This window comes from Notamacropus eugenii, chromosome 1 (genome assembly GCF_028372415.1).
Source record: "Notamacropus eugenii isolate mMacEug1 chromosome 1, mMacEug1.pri_v2, whole genome shotgun sequence".
In the NCBI taxonomy this organism is placed as follows: Eukaryota; Metazoa; Chordata; class Mammalia; order Diprotodontia; family Macropodidae; genus Notamacropus; species Notamacropus eugenii.
In genome coordinates this window covers 260,538,677-260,566,345 of record NC_092872.1, presented here as the reverse complement: position 1 = coordinate 260,566,345, position 27,669 = coordinate 260,538,677, and the positions used below count along the sequence as shown (strand labels likewise).

The following is a 27,669-nucleotide window of genomic DNA, read 5'->3' as shown; positions in this document are numbered from 1 at the left end:
AATATAAAGGAAATAAAATTCATTTAAAAAGTTTTTGCAAATCCCAGAGTTAGCAATAAAAACTGTTCCCTCCCCATACTGTCCAACTGCCTGTCTTCCTAATCTATAGGACTTGGGAGTTCCCTTTTCTTTTTCTTTTCATCCGTGGTCATGACAGAGGGCTTTATAAGAAAAGTCCTAAAAAATATGTTTTGCAAGCTTGCATGTATAACCTATATCAAGTTGTTTACCACCACAGGGAGGGTAGCAAAGCCCTAACCAAACACTGTCAACTCTCCCCCAAGCACTGTACAATACATTGGAATCCTGTTTGCTATTAACAAAGTACATGATGAAATGACTGAGACCCATTAAGAACTGATGATGACCTGCAGTCATCCTGGACTCTATCACTGCTCCATTACATGACTTTAAAGAAGTCAGTCTCTGAGCTGTTTTATAAATGAAAGGTGGGACAAAATGATTTCAAAAATAAAATTCTGTGGTTCTATTCCTACTTGTTTTAAATGTGAAGCATTTCTATTTCTAATGATAACAAAAAGGTATGTAGAACTTACAGGCACTTCTCAGAATCGGGAAGAACGGTCCCTAATTGCATTCGACGACGGGTTACATCAAGTGGATAACTAAAGGAAAAAAAAAGACAAAATAAAGGACATTCACTTTTTTTTAACATTCAATTCAATAAGCAATTAGAGTCACTTCTGTGTGCAAGTCTCTGAGAAAAGAGAAGGGTAAGACACAGTTTCAAGCTTCCAGGAGCTTATAACTGAGCTACCCATGTGTGAAAATTTGCACAATACAAGGCAGTTCAGTACATAGTTTCATGGACAAGAATTGTAGGAGGCCAGAGATAGGAACAACTAGCTCAATTTGAAGAATGTAGGAAGTTTGGGGCCTTAAACAATAAGCATGACTGGGGAGAGGGCAAGGAATTTTTAGGTGAGGTAAACATCATGAACAGAGGCCAAAGATATATTCAGAAGACAGAAGAGAGCAGACTGGCTGAAGTAGGAAGTTCACACTGGAGTAGTATGAAAAAAACTGGGACAGGAAGTTTGAGGTGTGTGGCCTGAGAGCAACGAGATGAGAACGGCATTATGGATCTAGAGCCAGAAGGGACCCCACAGGTCACTGAGTCCAGATTCTGCCAAATAAAGTTAGAATAAAAAGGACTTAATGACTTAAGGTCTAAAAGGACTCCAGGGTGTTCACACATAATAGATAGGTGATACAATAACCAAACAATACTGGGATCGTGAGGCTCTCTGTCACCTCTAGGATCTGGTAGAAACTCCTGTCTGGATCTTTCATGACTAGGCAGTCTTCTTTGTGATTACTATCCTCCATACACCCCACAGGTCAGTCATACTAACTTTCTGCTGTTGATAACACAAATGCTTCAATTCCCACCCCCATGTCTGGAACACACTCTCCCTTCCTCTCAGAATCCTTCCCATACCACCTTTGCCTAGAGACCTTTCCTGATCTCCCTCACCTTCTAGACCCTGGTGCTCAGCCCATTCCCAAAACCATCTTGAATTCACCATGAATCTGTTCTGTCTGTCTGCACATCCCTACAGTCTCTCTTACTAGGATGTAGGCTCTCGAAAGGCAGGGTCTGTCTGATGTTTGTTCTTATACCCTTAGCTCAGGATAGTGCCAAACACACTAGCTTAATCAATGCTTATTGATAGATTGACTGAGGGACAGCTTCATTAGGAGAATGTGAAACTGAAGGATAAGTAGATTTGAGGTGATAGTTGAACAAAAATTTCTTCAGGAAGGTTGAAAATGTGTGACTGTGGCTTAGTTATGGACTGGAGACAGAGATACGATTGAAGCACCTGAACAAAAAAGATAACTGAATAACTGACAAATGGAAGGTTGGATAAGCTTTCCTAGGGACCAAATGTTGAAAAAAAGTAGGGATATTCACGGACTGAATCTTAAGGAAATGTCAAGAAAAGAATAAGAAAAGAAAGTAGAATCAATCAAAAAGAACCAGAAAGGGATACTCAGAGAGACTGGAGGAAAGCCAGGAAAGAACAGTCACAGAGGGAAGACAACAGGATTAAGCATTACCTAAAGGTATATGAGTACTATAGGGAAAAAAAGGTCTTCTCAGCTTAGCAAAAAAGGCCTTCATTCAACAATGTAGTTTTGGGTGAGAGAGTGGGAATGGAAGATATGTTATGGAAATCAGAGATGGTAAAGAAGGAGAGGCAGGGGGAGAAGTTGACAGAACTTGGAATTCTATCAGTGGAAGGGAGAAAAGCAGTAAGATAGTAGCTACAAACTATTATGGTCAAAAGGGCTAGAGCCTAGAAAGACAACAAAAACTATCATTCTAGTAGAATCCATAGAAAAAAGTGTAGTTGAAGATACTAAAAGGAAGGTGGGAAGAGAAGTTATGAGTATATGAATTCAAAATGCCTAACAGAACAGACCATAGAAAAAGGTGAAGGGGTTAGTTAGCAGTGCAAAGATACTAGGAGGAAAGACAGTAAGACTTACCATAAAAACAAAAGGCAAGGGTAAGCAAGAAAGCTCATGCTAGATTAATTTTCTGAAATTTCACAGATTCTTGTGGATAAAAAAAAAAAGTATAGAAGGACTGGAAAAGAGAAAATTCTTGGTTTTTTTTTAAAGGATCAATCTTAAAGATTATTGACTGAAATAAAGATAGGCCAAACTACTTTCCTCCACAGAAATACAAGAGGAACATTACTTGAAACCAGCAAAACAACTTAAAATGTGGGTGCCACCCTGGAGGTTTTCACAATTAATAAGCTAATACTTAATCTTTATAGTAAGTTATCTTAGTTATGAATGACTTATTAAGACATAAAAAGCTTAATTAATGCTGAAAATGAGTTATGTAAGAGTTTAGTGTCCTATACATACACAATGCAATTTCAAGTTATTTTCCTAAATTAAGCTAGTTAGGAAACTTACGATATTGTCTGTGCTATTGCTCCAGCAACACCACCACAAAGCAAGTTTATATGTGTTTTCAAAACTAAGACATTAGGGTTGTCTGATGAAGGTCTTCCAAGCAAGGTAGGAGCATGGGAGAGACCAACACTCTTTAAGGTACCAAAAGTAAAAAATGAAACCCCTAAAAAACAAAATGTAAATTTACTATAATATTTAGCAAAAGAGTAGAAAAACAATACATTGTATTATTTCAAGTTAATTCAAGTACATAATAATGTTTCTTCTTTCTTGACTATCACATTTTGCCCCATACACAATTTTTACCACTAAAACTGCTAACACTACTAATTGGTTAAAGGAAACCAATAGAAGTCATATAGATCCACACAAAATAAGCAACCTTCACCAAAGAGACTATTATATACTATAGTCTCAATCATGCAAAATTACAAAGAAATGTTTATAAAGTAAGTTAAGGAGAAAAAAATAATTCCTAACTTGTAAAACAAAATCTAACTGGCTTTTGACTTCTATATTTTAGTGGCTATATTAGAATAGTGGAGATGACAAGACACATTTCCATTAAAAGCATGCTTCCTTCCATAAAATCACAGATTTAGAATGAAGCTTGGGGATCATCAGGGTCAAGGGTTCATAACTTCTTTGGCCCTTTGGCAACATGGTAAAAGCCTATGGACCCATACTCAGAATGATGTTTTTAAAGACATTAAACAAAATACATACAATTACAAAGGAAACCAATTATACTGAAAGTTGTAATTTTTTTAAGTTCAGAGGTCCCAGGTTAAAAAACCCTCAATCTCATTCAATCAGCTCATTTTACATACGAAAATTAAGGTCCAGAGAGAGTCCTCTAGGATATTACCTCAGATTCAAGCAGTCTTTCCATTAGACTCCACTGTCTACAGATTAATACTGAACTCAAAAAAAATCAGACATTATAAAGAATTGCCTTTTAACCTGATGCCCCTTTTGAGTCTTCAAAGTCAGGGCTGCCAGCATGAGAAAAACCCAGTTTTGGGAGAAGGGGAGAACCAGATGTGCATGTGTACCTTCCACATAAATTATAACAGGCACTTGATCTCTACTTTGCACCACTTGAGATTAAAAACTATATGGCATATACAATGTTACTAATCCTTGTGGAATGTTATCTTAGTTCTTATTAAAAAGAAAAAGACTGAATTAACATAAAATATTAGCTTTGAGAATTGCTATTAATTTGTCCAATATTCAAAATACCTTTATGCTTTCTAAATTTATAAAACATACTTTCTACCACAAAATCCTTGTGATTTAAGAAAATAAGATTTTTTCTTATCAATTAAACTGCTAATAATAAACAATCTATATTAATAATTAATAGCTAATCCTTGAGTCATTTCTTATTTATGTTTATACAACACTATATAGTATTATTGGTCAGTTAGAGCCTTATACTAGTGTGACTAAAGTTCTAATCTCTTCCCATAAGACCCAGTTAGCCTTTATATAAAGACAGCTATGGACAATACTCTTTCCTAGATGAGGTAAGAGTAAAGGGCAATTCAACTAGAAAGACAACACCAAAATGGATATCCAATTTTTGGTAGGCCAAAAGGCCATCTTAAAACATGAAGGGCAGCACAGTTTAATATGTTCAGAGTGAATCTAACTTTCTGCAATTTCTTAAAACAAAGATTTTCCTCTAACTTATACTGTCAAACTCAAGTTGTATCTGAAAAGTTTTAAGAAATCCAAATTGTGATCCATACCTGCATAGGGAGCCATGCCTACAATGGTAGGCATCAGTCCTCTGTAAAATCCACGAAAGCCACCTTCCTTTTAAAGGAAAAAGTAAATGAGTTGTGCTTGTTAAGATACACTTAAAGAACATAACAACAAAAACATTTTCTGTGGCACAGACGAGAACGCAAAAGTTCTAGACAAGTTGCTTAAAAACTTCTGGTAAAGCAGAAATTCACTACCATAGTCAAACTTGTCCTCCTTGCAATGTTCCCCTTTGCCCTCTGGGGCCCAGAAGCAGTCTAAGAGCTTTTCCACAGGAGAGTCTTTCAAACACTTGCAAACAGCCACCCTGATCCTACTAAGAGCTCTCCAGGCTATACACTCCTTATTCCTTCAAAGGATTTTCACATGGCACAAGCTCTTTTACCAGCTGCCCTGTTCTAAACACTGAGGCATTTGATGTGTGCCCAGACCTGAGTATGATGCTCTGGTAGGTTTGGTCTGAGTATGGAAAAGCACAGTAGTCCTTTCCTCTCTCCGTTTCTCAAACAGGACATCTGTCAACTCAGTCACCTACTGAAAAGATTTTAATAGCTGTTTTTGGTCCAGAATTGTGATTTCATAGATGTGGAAGAACTCTGTGATAGGGAAACTTTCACTACTGATGCAGATTGGCAATGAATCTGTAATTTACAGTCTCAGTACTGCTGGCAGTGGTGAGAAGTTAAGCAACTTGATAGTAGACACGGATGGTCTCGTGTCTGAGGCAGGATCTGAACGGAGGCCTACCTAATTCCAAGGCCAAGCTAAAATTTGTCTCATGATGCTTTTTATAAAATGTGAAAGGAAGATTTACACAAAGGAAGGAAAGAAAAATGAAATACCTTTGCATAAATTGTTTTGAATGCATGAACAATTCCTGTGTACGTGTGTTCTCCTTTCACCTGGAATGCCAGGCGAACTCTAACCATGTCAAGTGGGTAAGTACAAATGACTGCTGTCATACCTGAAGAGAAAAAAGAAACCTCTCATAAACAGTTCTATTAATAAGACACAAGCCATCATAGCTCAATGAAATCAAAGATGACATTGCTAGCAAGTACACATTCTGAGTCTCATAACTCCACAATTCATATGCAGATATCCCAAAAATCTTTTCTCATTCTTCTCCAACTGAAAGGCTGCAGCTGATGAGAGCTGTCATGATGAGCCTGAATACAGTCTTATTAAGATGGTGGTGCAAATACCTATGTCTATATAACTCAAGAGACTACAATGAGAAAACAGTACAACAGATCTAAAAACACTTGAAAGAAAATAAAGCTCTTAGCTATCCTAACATCACATATTAGCAATGCAGTAACATTATTATTCCTTTATTTTTATAATGATACGCTGCCACCTCAGGTTTCAGAGCTAGAAGAAGCTTAGAAACCCTAAGGGTATATATCTATATATGTATATCTATAAATACAAATGTAGCAGGGCAAGGATCTGAACTCCAGTCTTCTGAGTCCACATTTCTGCTTCATCTTGCTGAAGACAACATATCTACTTCCCAAATATGTCTGTATTTGCAACAGAGTCATGGTCAAGACCACCTCAATTTATGGCTGGAACCCAACTCCCTTGAGGACACTGTAAATGTCTAAAAGTATATGATCACTTGAATTGTTACTAAAAGGCCAAAGCCTGCTGCTCCCCAGGGGAATTCCTCTGGTACACAGGGCCAGCCCCAGCTGCTGAGACCCTAGATTTTATTTGGATGATCTTGTTTTCTACACTTGCTTTGACAGATACTTGTTACTGTTAGGTTTTATTGGCTTTGTTGGCAAGTAACAGTGTGCCTAGATTTTATGACAGAATTTGTTGGCATTTTATTATGACCAAGAAGATCACATTAGTCATGACTGACATTGGCGAATGCCCGGTTCTCTTGGTTTAGTCTCAAGTTATGGTAATGTCATTTAGCTTTTTACAAAACTTATTTCAGAGGCATACTGTCTCTTTTCCGTCAGTTATAGTCCCACAATGGCACCGCAATGAATTGGGGAAGTAGCATTGTGAGTCTTCTTTTGTTTTTTTTTATTTTTCCACTTTCTAAGTTCCAACTCTTCAGTGAGCTGCCTAAAAATCTAAACCTGTCAATCCTACAATTCACTCAGGGGACAGAGAAGTGGATGTCAAACCAATGAAAAAGAACACCCAAGTACATTTGTTTCCTCACCTGTGTGTCTTCTGAGCAGAGAAGAGTACACATAAAACTTATGTTTTACATAATAAACTTCAGTTTACAGACTAAAACATTTATTTCCCCCAGAATACCTTATACAAATGGGTAGCAATAAATATGAACTTGGTTTGGACACCACTGAACATCCCCTCTGGGGTCTATCACCTCCCCTGGCTTCCATGATACTCCTCTATCTTCCTTTTCTTCATACCTTGGCCAGACCACTCTCTCACCCACTGAGTTGTAGGTAGCTCCACCTTGGGCCCTCTATTTTTTCTACCTTTTTTCCCCTGATGATTTCATAAGTTCTCATAGGTTCACTAATATTTATGAAGATAATCTTATTTGGCCTACTGCTCCCTTTAAAAAATTACTTAGAGCCCCCCTCGAAAATCTACTTTCTTTAACCCTTTATTGCTTTGGGTTTTTGGGGAAATTTGTGTCATTTAAAAAATACCCCTCCAGATGGTTCCAGTGCCCCCCAGGGGCCAGTATCACCCACTTTGGGAACATATGCTCTAAACCAACCTCCACAAGGCTGAGAACTTTTAAGTCCTCAAATACAAAACATTACTCCCCTACTCAAAATCTCCTCTCTGTGGGTCTTTATTACACTTTACAACCCAACTCCCTAGGCATACTCCTGAGTACTTGTGCTTCAAGTGTACCACATTACATGTTAACTCAGCATCCCATGTATTTCCTCCATAGTTGCCCACCCCTATATCCTCACCCCTTTTCACCTATCATTAGCAGAGTCCTAACATGTTACAAAGTCACTTTTCCTGATTTCTCTCTGCCAGGGATAAGCACTCTATGGCTCTTTAAATTCATCCACCATCCTTTGCCTGTCCTACCCTCCCTGGCAGAATGGAGGCTCCTTAAAGGCAGGGAGTGCTGAGGTTTTGGCTTGCTAGATCTTGGGGTTTAACATAGTGACGCACATGTGTTAAGTGTTTATTGAGTATTTAATTTTGTTGATTTGAAATTTAGCTAGCATTTAAGGAGGACAATAAAGTCTATTTCAATAGAAGGGTCAATTTAAATAAGTGATATTAGAATGATTAAATACTTTATAAGTAAAAGTTTCATTAATTTCAAGTACATTCAACAACTTTGAGAAAATATCACTGGGCCTGTATGCCACAGACCATTGGTCATCAGCATTAACTGTTTAGATATAAATGGTCCTTTTAACATTCTTAAGAACCTTATTTTTGTAATTCCTTGTTTAGTTAGCAAATATTTTATATTCAATAAAAAAAAGTAAACCAATCTATTCCTGTCTAAATTACCAAATGCCTAGCAATTTGGGTTCAAATCAATGAGGTTTTACTAAATAGTTCTTACTCAATAGAGGATATTTAATAACTTAATTAAAGTGATTTTTTTTTTATGCTATTAACCAAACAAAGTGCTTTTCTGGGGTTTTTGTAGTAAATCTTATGTTAAATCTAAATTAAGACAAGACAGCCTTGCTTGAAGCAAAGGTAATCTAAATGAAGTTATAGAGTTACAGCATTTTTCTTTCTTTTTTTGCTTAATCAGAGCTGAATTCTCTGTAGTGATAGTTAAATTCATACTATTTCAATATTCCAAGTTTTGAAGACTGGCAATGAGAGAAATGAAAACGAATTTTGTCCTTTGTTATAAATGTCTTAAGGTAATCTTGACTTGACTGCAGGGTTGCCAAAAAGGCTAGTGAGGTGAGACTGGTTATGAGCTCTTCTTTCATACTCATGCGTCTATCACACTTTTGCTTCAATTCACCCATTTACCTATATTTTTCTCCTTTATCCCCACTCTTATTTTAAAGAAAAATTTATGGTAAATGTTTGTAAATGTTTTCAACATCCTAATTTCTAAGATGTGTTTGTGGGTGTATATGTATATAATTTTATGCCCCTCATAACTATCTTGTCCTTCATCCATTTCTCCCATCTATTCCTATTAGACTTTGTCTCCTGTTTTTCCCTCCTTTATTCCATTTTTCCATAGGTCATCATTTACTACCTTTTTGCCTTTACATCACTGTCTCCCTTCTCTGCTCCTCATCCTCCATTACCTGTGTTCCCCTTTCTTTTCTCTCACCCTTCAATAACTTTCAAATATCCTGCTTTCTTCATCAATCCACCAATGCAAAGTACAGATCCATCACTGAAGGCTCAGTCGAGGGATGGTTTCTAATACAAGAGATGTAATAAGGCTGAGAATACCATCAGCTTCTGCTTTTTACCAGTGTATAAACTGGATAAATCCATACAAACCTACATACAAATCTACTAAGTGATTCTTAACTATGACCCTTAAATCCACTAGACTCATAGCAATTTCCAGAACTCAGAAAAGTACATTTTTTTGGCAATGCTTCAAGTACTTCAACTTGACTTACATATTTTGATTTAAGCTAAGATTCTTCTCTGAAGGTAGTACTCAAAATCCCTTTAGCAGCCTATGAATAAAACCTCTATATTGCTTGAGTTCCTAATAAAATAACTGTATAGTCTATTTCTGAGCTATATCTTGCCAGTGACCTGAAGAGAGGAAGTGTGTACCTTCTACCCAACTGATAAAGAAGTCCAACAGAAACCAGATTCTGAAAGAACCAGCAGTTGCCCATTGAACCTGCTCCACAGGTGAGCTGTGGCCTTTAATCCCTTAGTATCTGGTTTCATGCTAGGTGGGTAAAGCAATAAAAGGTGTCCATGAATAAACAAGAAAAATCTAAAGCTACTTACCAGAAATACTGGTGATGACAGCCTTCCTCTTCCCCCATCTTATAACTACAATCCAATACAAAGAGCAGTATGTCTTCACCTACCAGGAAGCAACAAGACCTTCAATCAAGCTGAGATGAGTTTCTGTTTCTGGGTGTGAAATTTACCTCTCCTCAGTCAAGAAGTGTAGAATGTAATGAAGAAACCATCTGTCTAAGCAGAGTTTAAGCGATGAATGGGAAAAGAAGACATCCTCCTCCCCAGTCTTCCTTCCAGCCTTACAAACTTACAGGGTAGTTATTACCCAGCATTCAGTTCTACAAAGCTTTAAATACAGGCTGGGCCAGATATCTAAGCACTAGCCTTGCTGAACACAGGAATGGTCATCACCAGCAAGGTGAACACTGGGAGATAAAATGACTAAGACAAATACCCAAAGTAAACAGACAAATGAAAAGAATGAGGTTTCTTCAAAAAAAAAATCAGAAAACCCAATTATTTACCAAGCTTCAAATGGATCTACCTCATTGTATGTGTAATTTCCAGGTTTAAAAAGAATTTCAAAACTTTCCATGTTTCAAAGAATGTTTCTAAAAATCTTTCCAATGCTAACATTAATTCTCTGGTGTTAAAATCTATCACAGAATATGAATATTCTGAAACTGACAATGGTACACAGGACTTCCTGATAAAGGAATTAACTGCAAGGAAAAAACAAGACAGCTACACCAAATACAGCCTTGAAATTGGTGTGTAGGGCTGGATCTATGGCACTCATTGGTGAATCAGAAAGCAGTGGCATAGTGTGCCATCACCATGATAGCAGGGTTCTGACCTCCCGTAAGGAAGCCTTGTTCAGAAGGGTGTAGGATTTCTTTCCTGTACATTCCATCTCAGGTAAGACTGACTACTGGGTCAGATTGCTATACATTTCGATCCCCCAAATTTGCTATACAGCAAATCTATACAGATCACAATTCAGAAAAGTGGGTTATTTTTGTGCTGGATGAGAGGTGTGGTACATATAGAACATGTCAGTTTAAATAAGAGACAGAGAAGGCCTACTGAGATATTGTAGCCAGGCACACCAAGCAGGAGCTCCAGGACTAGAAATCAGAGATCCCAAAGAGTAACAGGTGGCACAAAAATCATCATTTGGGGCTTACAAGCTGCACTCTGGATAGTCAGAGCATAACCATGAATGATATTAATGTATCTTTAAAATTTGACCATCAGTTCTTATAATTAAAAATAGTAGAAATATTGGTTCTTGTCCTTCGTTCTTAAAGAGGACCAAAATGACATCACAATGCTAGGTCAAGTTTCAGTTTGTCCATCTGTGGCTGATCAGACCAACAGGAGCTTGGAATGCTCTACCACAGATGGGGCACAAATAGTCCACGTGAACAAACTCCCATGGGCTGGCCACACTGTTTGAATGCAAAATGGACACTTGCCAAAAAGACTATTTTATGGAAAACTCACACAGGGGAAGCATTTACATGGTGGTGAGAAGAAGCAATACAAGGACACTCTCAAGGTCTCTCTTAAAAACTCAGGAAATGATTGTGACATTTTGAAACAACATGATGTACCTATATCAGGGTAATAGGCTCTATGAGCAAAGCAGGACTGAAATAGCTCAAAAAGCCCAGCAAGATGAGCAAATTTAAAGAAGAAATAAAAGCACCTAGACATAGGCTAGCACTCTTGGCGGGGAGGTTGCAAAGAGATGCACATAAGAATTTGCTTCTTAATTGTGAAGCAAGATTAAAGGGGCAAAGGGATGAAACATGAACAGCATTGGGGCAGAGGACTTGCCTTTCTAACACTGTATCAAACCTTCCTGACCTTCCATGAATGAATAAAAACATTTAGCATAACAGTGTTTTCATCCCTTTGTAGAGAATAAATAAATAAAGAAAAATGATTCAGATGACCTGTCTAAAAACATGCATTCAGTCAATGGCATGGTTAGTTTATTAACAAACTTCTGTTTAGTGCTTTATCTTTTCAAAGGGCTTTCACATGTTATCATGAATCTATAAGACAGGTTTTGTTATGCTCATTTTATATGCAAGGAAATTGAGTCCTAGAAATATACAACATACAACACAGTGAGGCAGTGGGAGACCAAAGCTAGTACCCCATACACATGACTCCAGCCTTCCACTACTTACCAACATAATGCCCATTGGCCTACTCTTCAAGTTGTCCCCAAAATTGGAACAACCAAGAGACAAACAACAGGCAAGTCTGTTCATCCATCTGCTTACTTATCTCTGATACCTTATTTTCTGCCTCATACTGATCATGTTTTGTTTGGTTTGGTTTTTAAGGGTGAATGGGAACTGGTAGAAGGAAAGAAAAGGAATGTTTTTCAGGGAGAAGAGGAACACACAGAAAATGAGAGGAAGACTCACTCTTTGAAAACAGAAACCTTGACTCTGTTTCTGTGCCTTCTTGGAAGACTCAAGACATATTGGATTGTAGTTGTAGGATGAGGGAAGGAAAAGGATGATGAAATTCCTTAGAGTTTTAAGAGACACATGAAACTTACAAAGCTTTCATGAAACACATTTTTTTTAAACTTCTACAAATACATAAACTTTAAATGACTGCGTGACCTACAGAAATTTAGCTAAAATCATCTCTAAGAGGCCACAGAGGTTTCAACAGAAAGAAGATAGAAAAACACATTTCCACTTTAATCAGGTCATCCTTTAATTCATGAAAACAAAAATGTGTGTTGTATCTAATTACATGCAATGACCAAAGTCTCTGCTTCTCCTCTGCTGGTACTAAACACGAAACAATCCTATCAGCTTAGGGCTGCCAGAGTCCTAAGTGTGATTTCTGGAGGATCCAAAGATTTCTTTAATAGACTCTGGTTTTAAACTTCAAATGTGGCATTCTTAGTATGTTGCCCTGCCTCACCCGGATCTGAAATTATTTTCATCATAAAATCCTTTAACACGAATGTGAACACACTAACCACAAAGTAAACTCAAGCTTTGCTTTTGTGAAGTGGGCACGTCCTTGAAAGAGCAGACAGTGCCCAATAACTAAAAGGCAGGACACCAAAGGACTTACATTAAGCCACAAAAGCCCAAAGTCTTTTTGGATTTAACTCCTATTAAATGTCATCCTGCAGCTTTCCTGCAAACTCCCCAGAAGCTACTTGGTACAATGAGTTAAAAGTAAAAGCCTGTAATAAAGTACAATATTGTAGTCCTTCTCCTCCCTTACTGTGGAATCCCAACCCTCCTTTTAAACCCAACTCAAATTTTACTTTCTGAGGTCTCCTTTTGGCCTCCAGTAAAGAAATTCTCCCTCAACCCTCACACATCACTGCCTCTCTTACATTTTATGTGGTACTTTGTATTGAAATTATGAGATGGTCTACATTCCACCATTCCCAAGTCCTCCAAGGAGAGACTATATCTCATCTACACTTTTTTTTACTCCTCTCATCCTTTAATACCTGTAGGTGCATAATAAATAGAAAACTGAAAATGTTTATGTGAAAGTTATATTAAAACACAATGCCAGGGCATAGCAATAAGAGAAGATGTTTCCTGAGTATATTCTTTCTACATTTTAACTAGGGAAAAGACTGTCATGACTGTCATATCTGCTATTATTTTAGTGTCCCTGGGCCACTCAGCTAGTATAGTCTGCAAATTATCAGGAGTAAAGCACCATGAGTTTGAATAAATTACTGAACTTTACTTGCAGGAAAGAATTAGTTGGTGAATTACAGGATGCTTAAAATTTACATCAAATCTGTGAGCAATACACAGGTTAAAAAAACACAAAGCAGCTACTTTAATAGAAAGTGATCAGATACACTAGGAATAATGCTAGCATTATTATTAATAGCCCACACTTTACAATTTACAAAACACTTTGCTTTGAAAAAAGACAACCTGGGAAATAGAGCAACTATTGTTATTTCATTTTTACAGATTAAGAAACTGAGGCTTAGTGAGGTTAAGTGATTTATTCAACATCATATTGCAATTCTGTAGCCAAGGTGGGATTTAAACTCAAGTCTTCTGAATCCAATGCCAACATTCTTTCTAGGCTACCACTCTACCTCTTTAGAACATCTTCAGAATTTTAGTACCAATCTTCATCATTTTTGTAAAATAACACCACCATGAGTTTCAAATCACTAGTGGTGTTAGACAAGGCAGGGAACTAGACTAGGCAAGAGGTAAGGTCTAGTCCAAGAAATCTCTAAGAAGGCCTAAGAACAAAACCAAAGGATCCCCAAGAGAGCTCCCCTGATAATGGCATCGAGGAAGCAGAGAACCACAACAGGGTTTCTGGTGCTTTTTAAGCCAGAATGGGCCTCCTTACTTAATGTAGCCTTGACTTGCCACACCAGGGCCTTAGAGAGGTACTGCTTATCATCTGGCATGGAACTTGTCTCAGACCACACAAGAACCCAGAGAGAGAGACAAACAAGACAAGCACTTAGGCCCAAGCACCTCTCCTCATCCGTGTCTTAGTGAATTGACTACTAAAAGGTCTCATAAAGGAACTATTTGTTTTTCCCATTAGACTGTTGCTCAGTTGTTTTTCGGTTATGTCCGACTATTTGTGACTCTACTTGGGGTTGTCTTGGCAAACATGATGTAGTGGTTTGCATTTCCTTCTCTCCCTATGAAGTAGCCAGTCTTAAAGATAAGGATGTGGATATGGTAAATAATACAGGAATACTGGAAGCATTTTTGTAGAAGATGTAACAACATATTACTATGGAACTAAAATATACCCATTCCTACCTGCCATGGAGCCAGCCATTAGCCGGTGTATATGTCCAGAAATCCCAAGTTTTGTGGTAATTAACTATAAGATAAATAGTAAATTCAATAAAATGGATTAAAAAAGGATCATTTTCATCCTAAAGATCTCATAAAATTATAGATTAGTAAGTGCGGCAACAACAAAAATACTACAAGTCTCTGTAGGATGCAACTACAATATTCCAAGTTATGAAACCAAGGTAGAGGGGTAAAAGAGCTTATATGGTATCTACTATGTGACAGGCCCTTTACATATATAAAACAAAAAGCAATGAAAGGACATGGATTAAATGCTTACTCTGAAGCTTCTGTACCTCAGAAAGCCATCAGGAAGCTGCCTAGTAGCTAGTGTGGTAAGTAAGCTGAGTTGCCTTTTTTTGTGTCTTCTCCGAACAAGTCAGTATACTAGGATTGACAAAGTTGGCCTTGAAGCCAAGAGGACCTGTGTTCAAGTCAGACTGATAGATACCAGCTGACAAGTGAGTGGAGCTCTCAGCAACTGAGACAATTCTATAACTAAGGCAGAAAAGTAGAAGAGGGCCAGTGCACATGGTCACTGCAGATACCATGGACTACCTGACTTTCACAGAGTCAGATCATTCATCCACCCGAACTTGATGGATAAATTAATAGCAAAAAAGTAAAAAATCTATCTTATTCTGGTTATGTCAGTTATGTTTGACTAATGATGTCCTCTTATATTCAACCATGGGTCACCAAAAATTTCACTACTACAAGTTTCTAGTACTTAGCATGTCTGGCACATAGCAGGCACTTAACAAATGTTTGCTTGATTTACTGATTAGTGTTTGCTTGCTGACTTCACCATTAGACTGTGAAAAACTTGAGGGCAGGGATTATCTTTTGCCTTTCTTTGTATCCACAGGGTTTAGAACTGTGCCTGACACACAATAGGCACTTAATCTCTTTGTGTCTTTTTTTTAAAAATAGTATTTTACTTTTTCCAATTACACACAAAGATAGCTTTTCAACATTCTTTTTATAAGATTTTGAGTTGCAATTTTTCTCCCTCCTACCCCTCCCCAAGCCAGCAAGCAATCAGATATATGTTATACATATGCAATCACGTTAAACATATTCCTACATTAGTCATGTTGTGAAAGAATCAGAATAAAAGGGAAAAAGCAAGAGAAAGAAAAACAAAAAACAAACAAACAAAAATGAAAATAGTATGCTTCCATCTACATTCAGACTCCATAGTTCTTTCTGTGGATGTGGACAGCATTTTTTATCATGAGTCTTTTGGAATTGTCTTGCTGAGAAGAGTTAAGTCAATCATAGTTGATCATCACACAATGTTGTTGTTACTGTGGAAAATGTTCTCTTGGTTCTGCTGACTTCACTTACCATCAGTCCACATGTTAGTCTTTCCATGTTTTTCGGAAACATCTACCTGCTCATCATTTTTCATCATAAAATAGTATTCTACAAACATTCATGTACCATATCTTGTTCAATCATTTCCCAACTGATGGGCCTCCCCTCAATTTCCAATTCTTTGCCACCACAAAAAGAGCTACTATAAATATTTTTGTACATGTGGATCCTTTCCCTTTTTTATGATCTCTTTGGAATACAGACCTAGTAGTAGTATTGCTGGATCAAAGTTTTATAGCCCTTTAGGCATAGTGGATCAGTTCACAACTAAGTATGTCTTTATCGCATGACTTCAGTATTTTATTGAAAGTAACTATTCAAACATTAACTACAGCCACATTCAGCCATAATTCAGTTCTTCAGACACTTGTTAGGTGCTTCTGTCTACAGTGCTGGGTGTTGAGGACATATAGATTAAAGTATCTGCTATCTCCGGTCTTATATTCTATGACATGTTCAATTCCATATAATAAAAAGCAGATTGCTGCAGAGGCAAATGCCCAACAGAATGACTTTTGCCCTTGCTCAGACTGAGTAATGCTTCCATCCTGTTTCCTAAGCAGGAATAATGAAGAGCTGACTAGCTTTGATTCTAAACTATTAAGTTCCAAAAGAAGTTAACTTAAAAACAAGTCACAGACTTGTGTGTTCCTACAACATCATTATGGGTACTTAACCAGATTACTTTAAAGGTTTATTTATAGCAAAAGTATTGCCAGTACAGGTCATATTCAAATACTAAGTAGGGAAATAAGACAACAGTTAAATTACCTTTTTATAATGGTCAAAGGACATAAACTGAATTGCACCATAGGGAAAGATTCTAATCATCATTGCTCCATTTCCTTTATACAACCCAAGATAGCCTTCCTTTTTGGGGACAGCACACAATGCAGAAAATACTCCTGTTTTGCAGAAGAGATTTTCAAATTCAAAATGGAAAAACCATTAATATTTAACACAACACTATAAAGATTAAAATGTTTCATAATCATTTTATTCATAGAAATTATACAAAAGGTATTAAGTTATGTAACTTATATTTATTATAAAATGAAAGCAATCATCCTATCTACTCAAGAGAAAGCCATAAATTCAAGCAAATACTTATTTTTAAGCATTTGGTAACAGAAATGTGTACAATAGGTAGAAAAATGTTGAGTTAAATTTATACCCTATCCCAAATGTTAAAGATTTAAAATGTTTTGTTAAAGCATTCTGATTTTATATCATATTCATTTCATAATAATCCTCCCCATCTAACTTCTGATAATTTCACACAAGCCTTCATTAAAACATTTGAAATTAATATGAGAACTAGGTTATCTCTGAGAAACTATAGCTTTTTTTGTAACCCCTGCTATGTCACAGAAATTAAGACCCATCTATTAACCCCAATACTCTTCTGGTGATATGCTGCAACTCATAGAACACCCCAGTCTCCAAAGAGCTAAAGACAAGGTTCACCAAAAGAGTATGGGAGAGGCAAAAGCAAGTTGTATAGTTTTCTATTACTATAAAGTACATGACACAGGAGGAATTGTCTGAGAGAAGCTGTTTAAAGGATGCCAGAGACCAGGCTGGAACATTACTGTGCCAAAAGCAAGGAAAAATATTAATTCAGAAAAACATGCTAAGACTTTATTGAAGAGGACTTGTTTGAAGTGATGCAGATGCAAAACAATATCTAGGAGAACAACATCCACACTAATAATACAATTAAAAACAACACTAAAGCTGTAAGAATTCAGATGAAAGACACCTAATCTTGGCTGCAGAGACCTGGTGCAGAGATGAAACATTTATGTTAGTAGAGAAGTGAACCACAGGGATGGACCTTGCATATGCTGTTAGCCGTAACTGAAATGTGGGGTTTTTGTTTCACCACTTTCCACTGAAGTGTTAGTTTTAGGTAATAGCATATTGGTCTTAAAAAAAAAAACAAAACCAAAAAAATCCTAGCATTCTAGTCTCCTGTTGCTTACGTATGTTATTCTTTGTTACCAGTAGGAAAGACACTTGCCATGAAATTTTGTTAATCTTTTCTTTTCCCTGTGCCATTCAGACAGATGCTCTCAAGCACAGATTATTAATTAGGCAAAATTTTCTGACATTCTTTTTTTTTTCTATTTTCTCCAATGGCTTTTTCCCTATTTGTATATTCTTTCCCACCTTTACTCCTCACTTTCTCCCCTTCTTTTCTGTGTATGGGTTATTCCTTCCAAGGTACCACAGTATCAATAGACTAAGGAAGTCACTGATCATCACCTTAAGCATCAGTTATAAATATTCACTAACCAATAATTAGGCTTCCTTTCACAAATACAGTTACTACTTCCTATTGACAGGCTCAAAGAGTTAGAGCTGGAAGGAGCTTCTGGGATCATCTAGTAAAATTCCTTGTTTTAAAGAAGTTTTAGGAAATCTAAGTGATTTGCCTCGGGTCACATAGATATTAAGTGCCAGAGATGGGATTTGAACCTATCATGAATTGTAGGAAGCCACTGAGCCCAACCTCCTCAGTTTTTCAAATTGCCTTTTATCATCTTCCCATTGAACTGTTTTAAATATGGCATTAAAAAATGTTGGCCCTCCCTTGACTCACACCATCAAGCTTCTTTTAAATGATTCAATGAACCTTTCAACTCCACACCCAAATAATGAAAATTATAGTTCTCTTACTTTACACTGGGGGGAGAAGGGGCCTGCTTAGGTAGGGGGTGGTCAAGAAAATACCAACTTCACCATTTTATAGATGAGGAACAGAATTCAGAAATCCTAGACTGGAACAGCTCATGCCAGGCTGAGATACGAACCCAGACCAGCCCTCTCCATTTCTGCAGAGATTACAAGTAAAATTTCATGTAAACTGAATCACATCTAAAATCCTTTGAAGGGCCTTGCTACTTATCATAATCTTGTTAGGAATTTATATGTACTAATGACTCTATATGTGAATTAGGCAGGGCTGTCTTACCACTTTAGTAAGATAGCCCAGAATGAACAGTTTTTAACAGAACTTGAGAACTCTGCTCATTTAATTTCTAGAGAGTAAAGTGAGACCTCAAGAATCTTGAGAATCCAACTCACAAAGGTATAAAGTCAATCTGGGACTTCAACTTGAGTCTCCCAACTTAGCGCTCTTTCAACTATATCATGACCTAAATCCTAAAACCTTCCAAATAATATGAGAAAAATATTTTAGGTGGAAGTTTCTCATGTTTATTCTTATCTAGGGCAAAGTTTTTGGGGGTGAAGGAGATGAGGACAAAGGCATTTTAATTTCATTCCATTTGGGCAACTGGAAAAAAACCCTACTTAAATTCAAATGAAGAGCTAACCACCCTTTTAAAATGAAAGGTATATAAACCAATTCTGTACATTTAAAATAACAGCTATGTTAAAGTCAATAATTTATCTTATCTTTATCAACTCTCCTATTGTGGCCAGATGTGACTTTGGTCTTAGGACGCCATTATATAATGAATGGCCTTTGTGTTCATGCGTCTATTTTTGGTTTTGTTTTTTTAGAAGACAGGCTACATATTAGATTTCAACTATTTATTCTTTAGAATCTTCATTACAAATTTTCTAGGTCTTGTGGAACAGGGTGTACAATTCAGCTGGCCCCCAGGGATCATAAATTCTAAGTACAATCTAAAGACTGAAGATCAACAAACAAAATAACACCCATCAATCACTGAGTGCTGGTTAAAGAAAACAAGTCAGATAAAGGAAGTTACGTGTAATACCAGTATAATATAATCAATCATATTTTTCTTTTCCACATTTCACCTCTTTTGAAAACACTAATAGAAAACAAAATTTAATCCCCAAATACCATAATACATTGAAGTTATAGGCATAAGACAAAAAATAATTCAAAACTGCTATGTATAGCACAATAACTTAAACCACATTACACACATATTCAGACAATCTGGATGCTACGGTGAAGTTCCTAAACTAAAAGCCTTTTACTTTGGTCTGTGTTCCTTCTAGTTAGTTGGTATGATGGTTAGAGCTTTGAACTTAAGAGTTTGAGTCTACCTCATATATTTACTAGCTGTTTGACAATGTCATACATTTTAAAGCAATTATTTTGTGTTATTTCATAATATTACATCTAGTCCAAAAATGAATTCAGTTATTTATTTTATTAGCCAAAGCTAAGAAATCAGCTATTTCTAACATCACAGAAATAAATGACTTTATGGGGAGTAAATTATTTAAAATTCAACAGATTAACCAAACATTCATTATTTGATTATTAATTTACCAGAACCAGTTTATACAGGTTTTTAACAACATCTCATTTTTGCCCAAAATAATGAGCTATTTCATTTCTTTAAAGAAATAGAGTAAAATCTCAAATACTAAAAACTTCCACTATGCAGATCCTTTCTTTAAACTTTTTTCTCTTTTATATTTTTTCTCTTTCTCAAATTCTCCCTCCCTCATATTCTCTCTTTCTCCTCCTTCCTGGCAAAAAACTCCAAAGCCCTAAAAACAAAAACAGTAACAAATTGGTACCAGTCAGCACAGTTAACTCAATTCACCTTCACCTTCTGCACAATGTAATGACGAAGCCCATACAGGTCTTGAGTCATGCAAGAAACATGCTTCCACTTTTTTACTTCTGAGTTACCAAACTTTTAAGGCAGAGAAACTTCTCATTTTGGAATCATTAACTAGTGCTTTTCATTTTTCAATCAATCAACAAGAATATTAAGTACTTATTACCCTGGGCCCAGTAAAAGCAATCACTCAACTCACCTAAATGTTTGTAATGGTGATTATGTGCCTGTAATAATATCTTCACTCGATCCAAAGGTGCGATGGTGGTTTTGGCACAACATCCTGCAATACCTGCGGATTAAAAACAAGACAAAGGAAAGCTAAATATTTATTACAGACCTTCACACAAGTGGTACAGTGGATTCTTTAATATTTTATGAGAAAAATCTCACTTAACACTTTAAACACAACATAAAAACATGCTCATTAAACAGTTCATCTCCATATGGGACTTGATGCCTTTTAAAGCAGTGGATCCTCCTAGGAATCCTGGGAGGCAGACAACACAGACGAGGTAACTCATTCTCAGGAGGTTAAGGGCCTTGCCCAAGGTAATTCAGTAAGTCAGTGACAAAGCCCTGCAAACTCACTTCTTCTAACTCCTAGAGGCTGGTTGCTTTTCAACTAGGCTATATATTCCCTCCTTAAAAATCCCTGTCAAAACTTCACTAAGATTCATATTTTTAAGACAAAGAGAAGCCTAACATAAATACACTGAGCTTTTTACAGAACTACTTTAAACATTCTGTTGAAAATTAACCTGCATTCCTAAAAATACCTGAGCTTGAACATCAAATGACCACACAAAATAAAAGAAATGAGGTATTGCCTTTCACATGTGAAAACACTGGCCTCACTATTCACTCCTTTTCTGTTTGTTTTTGAACAGTGGAGGGCTAGGAGGCTACCATCTGGGCAACAAATATCTTGATATTTAATTAGCTGTGTGTCCATAGGCAAATAATGCTGCCTCAGTTTCTTCATCTGCAAAATGTGGACAATGCTGATAATGTTATTTGTATATAATGCCTTTCTCACAAAGATATTCAAATAAAACAACACAGGGTGTCCCAAAAGTCTTAGTATAGTTTTAAGCTACTAAGCTTTACTAACTTAAAATTCTACCAAGACTTTTGGGATGTCCTATATATAGCACTTTGCTAACTTGAAAACTCTGTATAAATGTCAAAAAACCCATATTCAAGGTTATAATGACTTTCCAACTTCCGTAGGATTGCAGACAACAGGGCTGTAGTAGCATAAAACATAGCCAAGGTCTAGAGAAGTTATACATTTTAATAAAAATAGATTTATAGAAATTTTTTTTTAAAAGACATTCAAATTCTGCCTGACATTCACTAACATTTATATAGTCTAGCATTTATATAAGTCTACAATGTGCTGGGCACTGAGCTAAGCTCTTTACAATTTTCTCATTTTATCCTTACAACAACTCTGCGAGATAGCTGCCTTAATTAATAGTGTCTTACATTTGAGGAAACTTTGGGAAACTGAGGAAGTGACTTGCCCAGGTTACACAGGGTAGTGAGTCTCTGAAGATGGATTTGAACTCAAGTTTTCCAGACTCTAGGTCAGGTACTCTTATCTTCTGTACCACCTAGCTGCCCTAGAGAGTTTAGTTTTGAATACAGCAGACAGATATAAACAAATGTTCTTAGGAGGATGGGTTCCTTGATAATTTTTAGTAAAGGAGTTCAGAAACCAAAAAGTTTTGAGAGTCATTGAAATAAATGTTACATCAAATAACGGAGGGGCATGGGTCAACTATGCCAGTTTAGGCATTTAAAGGCAGAAATTACTTATCAGATTGATGTTAAATTAAATTGTTTCTGGAAACCTTGTACCTAAAACACAGATCATGGTATTAATATCTTTTCCAATAGTATTACCCAACTTCACTGGGTTGTTGTGCAAGTTTTAAGTGACCATTTACATGGTGCTCCAGGATGATTATTACCTCCTTACTCCAAATTCCAAGCCTCTGCAATGACCCACAATGCCTCTATGGGAGCTGCTTCTAACACTGCTGTTTCAAACAGCTGATAATGAACACTCTGGAATATTTGAACTCAAGGAAGAGGAGCAGTCGTGGAATGGGGGTAGTTTTTTTAAAGTCCATAGATTCAGAGAACTAACACAGTATATTTGAGCTGAACATCGGCAATCATCTATTCTAGTTTCCTTACAGATAAATGAGGAAACAGAGGCCCAGAAACTTACTTAGTATGCAATTTTACAAAGTTTTGTGTCAAACCCAAAATCAAAACTCCAAACCAGTAGTCCTGTGTTCTTTCCACTGTCTCAACACTGTCAAAACACTACTATCACAACATACCATTAGGTTAATCACCAAGTAAGTCCAATAAGAAGCAGCAATAAAAACATTATCTTATATTTATATTATCCCACATTAAGACATTATTGGTTGTGAAATGATCCAATCATTCCGGAAAGCAATTTGGAACTATACCTAAAGGCCAATCAAATTTTGCATACCCTTTTATCCAGCAATACCACTACTAGGTTTGTATACCAAAGATCAAAAAAAGGGAAAAGTACCCACATATACAAAACTATTTATAGTAGCTCTTTTGAGGGTGGCAAAGAATTGGGAATTTAGGGGATGTCCATCAAGTGGGAAATGGATGAGCATGTTACTGAATATGATTGTATACTCATCCCTTCCATATGTAAGGAGTTAGGGGCACACTGCCCTCCTCCATCTGGAAAATCTGCATAAAATTTCTTGGCCCTTCCTTTGTTATCAGAGAAGAAGTTTTAAATTTTTTCTTTTTCTTTTATGGGGTGTTTAAAGTACCTTATTGTAAAACTTGGATTAAGTATTTAGTTACAGGCTATATATAGGTCAATGTTAAGTAAAAATGCTGTATGAAAAATAACATTTTCTGTAGATCCTATATAGAATTGTATGGCATCTTGGGGAGGGAGGGGGGTCGTGGAGGGTAGGTGGGGGGGTAAAAAAATATAAGTTTTTTGGTTGTGATTGTAGAACATTAAAAAATAAATAAATAAAAGAGGAAAAAAAATAACTTTTTCTCCGTCATCTTCTGGCTTTCCTGTGTCATCTATGGCATCTACAGAACTTCCAAAAAAAATTCCATTGAATTTCTTATGCCAACCTTCGATATACTAACACTGCAACAGGGAAAGTCTTGATGTAGAAGGGATAACTGTAATGGAATGCTACTGTATTTCAGAAAACCCTGGGAAGACTTCTGTGAACTGATACAAAGTGAAGTGAGCAAAACCAGGAAAACTACACAGTGACAGCAAATAAGACAAATGCCTTACCCATTCTTAGCAATACACTGATCTAAGACAATTCCAAAGGACTCATGATGGAAGATGCTATCCATCTTCAGAAAAAGAACTGATGGAATTTGAATGCAGATCATAGAATACTATCTTTCACTTTATTTTTTTTTTGGCTGTGTCTTCTTTCACAACATGACTAATAAGGAAATATCTTTTGCATGATTGCACTTGTATAACCTACATCACATTGTCTCTGGAATGGAGGAAGGGAAGTGGAGAATTTGGAAGTCAAATTTTTAAAAAAATGAATGTTAAAAACTGTTTCTACATGTAGTTGGGAAAAAATAAAATATTTATATCATCCCTACTTTATTTCATTTGATCTTCAAAATTTTACCTTCTTCACAGAAGAAACTGAAGCTCAGAAGACAACAGTGTTGGACTAGAAAACCCACGTCTTCTGACTCTCAGGCCAGGTAAGGCATGGGCACTGAGGGTTAAGAACCAGTTTGGGGTTAGGAATTTTCTGTGGTTGATTCCTAAGATAACTGACTGTATGGAAATAGGACCTTTACAAATGGGTGTGCTTTCTACATTGCCCGATTCTACTGACAAAATAAATATAAAAATGCTAAGAGGCAGAACAGCATAATGGCTAGAAAGCTAGCTTCAAAGTACAATGGGGGAAAGGAAGAAGCATTTATTAAGTGCATACTATGTGTCCGGTGCTTTACAAATATCATCTCATTTGATCCAGGAGGGGGGAACTGATGTTATTACCCCATTTTACAGACTAACAAAACTGAGGCAAACAAAGGTGAAGTAACTTGCCCGGGGTCACAAAGCTAGAAAATAGTCCTGACACCAGCCCCAGACGGGCCCACCTTGCTGCCACTAGGTTCAAGCCTGGTCTCTGAAACCTACTGGCCATGTGACCCTGGGCAACAGCACTTCAACCAACTCTCTGTAAAATGCAGAGGAGGGGACCACCTGCACTAGTAGGGAAACTGTCCTCACCTGAGAGTTCTATACACTAACAAAATCAAAGGTTCAGTCCTGTCCTTGTCCTATAAAATTGCTATGGTTACAAAAAAGTTTTTTGTCCGAGACGTTCAATTATCATGCCTAAATCCCCAAAGTCTTCTCAAATTTATTAAGCAGAAAAAAAAAGAAAAATTAAAGACGGCCCTTGGAGGTTGGGATGAAAAGAGAGCAGATTTACAAAGAAGAGCAGAGGGAATCCCTAAGGCAGGTCATGACCATTTTATGCCGTAAGCTCTCTAGAATAGAGATTTAAAACGGTACAGCCCCGAGAGTGCTCCTGGCAGTTTGGTGCCCATAAGGCTAAAGTCAGCTTGGCATAACTTCACTGTCACTGCCATTCTCATCCAAGGCATTCAATCAGCTTCTCTTTAGAAATAGGACTCAGTGGTTCCTTAGAGTTTCCTGCTGTTTCTCCCATTAAATCGTAGACTCCTTTAGGGCCAGGATGGTCTTTCTTTTTATTAATTGTAACCCGAGCACTTAGCACCGTATCTGCCACAGAAAAGGGACTTAAAAACGTTTATTGGATTGGATAAAGGCAGAGAGGATGGAAAAGAGTGAGAAGTGGCTTAAAAACACTTGAAGCAGCCTGGTACAACGGACCGAGCTGGGCAGACACTCTACACATAGGGGAACCCAAAGGAAAGGTCCAGTGGCTTGCCAAGTTGGTACACATACACACGGGGAACGCAAGCCCACATTCTTCAGTAAACACTGATTAAGCTCCTCCTGCACTGAGATAAGGTCTTCTTCTGGCTCCGAGTGCTACGACTCAATAAGGGTATGCTAGTACACATCACACCTTACGGTTTGCCAAGCGCTCCATGGTACCTCCTTCCAACCAACCAAGTCTCCCAGGGAAGCAGGTCCCATTATCTCCGCTTTACAGACGAGTAAACTGAGGCTGAACGGAGGGACTTCCTGACTCAGCCTTTGGTCTCAGGCCCCTCCGAGGCCAGCCCTAGCACCTTTCGCTGCCCCACGCGGGCTCCCCTCCGGCCCTCGGAGGGGCCAGAGGCAGACACTGGGATGCCAGGCTGACAAGGCAGGGAAAGGGCGCGAGGGCAAACAGCAGGCTGGCGGAAGCGTGCCCAGGGCCGGAGAGGCGAGCGCTCTGGACCCAGAGGAATTACTCCGGGGGCAGTGGATGCCGCGGCACGTTCCGATCCTGGGGGCCCCTGGGGATGGAGGCCCCCCCTCCGAACAGCCCGGCCAGGCTCAGAGCCCCGGGACCCCCAGGCTGCGCCCCTCCCTCCGGCCGGGGAAGCCCCCAAACTGCCCTCTCGGCACCTCCCACCCCGGCAGAAAGTCATCTTCGGCGAGATGACACCCGTCATCCCGCCCCTCCTCCGGCGTCGTCTCTCCCGGTACACGGTCACCTCCTCGGGGGCAGGGCCTCTCAGCGCTAAGACAGCGCCTGGCATACAGCTGGCGTTTCATAAATGCTTACTGCCTCGGCCCCGCCGCCCCCGTTCTCACCTCCCGCCACGAAGGAGCGCAGCCAGTAGAAGTCCCGGCGAGCGGACGCCGCCGGCGGCGGGCTCGAGCTCCCGGCTCCCGCTCCTCCGGCCCCTGGGGCCGCCGATGCCGACACCGCGGCCATGGGGCTGCCTGGGCTCCGGCGGCGTAGTCAGAGACCCAGGGCCGCCCGCGTCCGGCTCATGACGGAAGATGACGAGACCAGGCCGGTAGCGCGCGACGGGGTAGCCCCGGAGGCCGGCGGCCGATCTTCCATGAGAGCCGCCGGGGCGGCGCCGAGTGATGACGTAGAGCTCGCGCAGCAGGGGGGAGGGCAAAGAGGCGGGGCCTTCGCTCGTCCCGCGGGAGAAGGGGAGAGAAGGGAGTGGGGAGAGGGAAGGGGCTAGGGGAGCGAGAAAAGGAGGCGGCCTAAGGCTGGCGCAGGCCGCGAACCCCAAGACTGTGCCCTCCTTCAGGGCCCCAGGAGCCCCAAAGCGCACTGTTCCCTGGGCCCTCGGGGGGGCCCTGGAGCCTGGGTCCCCCCTCCTTTTGCTGGGTCCTTAGGGCCTCTGGAGCCCCTACTGAGCCTGAACCCCCAGACTCCGCCAGACTTCCAAGACCTCTGGAGGTTAAAAAAAGTGTCTGCTTCCCTCCAAGGCCGTGCTGCCCCCTAAGCTTCGGCCAGTCTCAGCCCCCCGAAGTCCTGGTCAGTTCCTGCCATCTCCTCAGACTCCCCTGAACCCCAGCATCGGGGCATAAGCTGAATACAGCTCCTGGCACCACACATCACTGGCCTCTCCTCCCTTTAGACTCCCTCGCCCCTTCCAACCGTGCAGGAGCCCACTCGTGCCTGTGCTGCAGCCTCTGTCCCCCCACCACGCGTGTCTGATTCCTTCATCTCGGGTCTCCTCATTCTGTCATCTTAGACAATTAAAAACATTAATAAGCATTTGCTTTGTGCAGAGCCGACGTGTGAAATGCAGCCCCTGGGGCAGGACCAGGTCCCTGCCATGTAGAGCTTTCATTCTCATGGAAGACCTGACACAGAGAAGTCGCTGATGCGCAATGATGCCAAATAAATTCATCAGAGACAAAGGAAAACTTTATTATAAGACCTAAGAGGAAGGTTTAAGGAATTAACCGAGTTGGGGGGAGTGCATTTAAGCAAGGACTTAAAGGATGGACAAGAATTCAAAAGGGATTAAGGGGGGGGGAAGAATTTATCAGATATAGGAAACAGCTTGAAAAAAGGCACAAAGGCGGACAGGGACCTTGATCCCCTGGCAAAAGAGTCTGAATTTTGTTCATCAATCTCAAAAAGTGACGATATCAAGGTCTGTCCAAAGGCTTTTGCAATGAGGAGGCAGGTGGTAAAGAGAACCAGTACTAAGATGATCAGTCTGAATTTTGTTTTCTTTCTGTGCCCACAAGCTCCACATGC

General features: G+C 38.8%; 1 protein-coding gene across 2 annotated transcripts in view; it reads right to left on the bottom strand.

Moving 5' to 3' along the window:
• The window catches only part of SLC25A16 (solute carrier family 25 member 16), a 29,022-nt gene extending 2,483 nt beyond the window's left edge, over positions 1–26,539 (bottom strand). Inside the window, exons 1-8 of one of the 2 annotated variants that reach the window (XM_072628782.1) lie at positions 26,250–26,539; positions 20,628–20,720; positions 16,623–16,756; positions 14,433–14,496; positions 5,574–5,695; positions 4,716–4,782; positions 2,959–3,121; positions 558–626 (exon numbers count right to left, since the gene is read on the bottom strand). In XM_072628782.1, coding sequence (XP_072484883.1) covers positions 558–626; positions 2,959–3,121; positions 4,716–4,782; positions 5,574–5,695; positions 14,433–14,496; positions 16,623–16,756; positions 20,628–20,720; positions 26,250–26,373 — 836 coding nt within the window. In that variant the 5' untranslated portion in view covers positions 26,374–26,539. The remainder of the gene's footprint in view (positions 1–557; positions 627–2,958; positions 3,122–4,715; positions 4,783–5,573; positions 5,696–14,432; positions 14,497–16,622; positions 16,757–20,627; positions 20,721–26,249) is intronic. The other variant, XM_072628783.1, reaches the window with a different exon arrangement.
• Between the last annotated feature and the right edge of the window lie 1,130 nt (positions 26,540–27,669).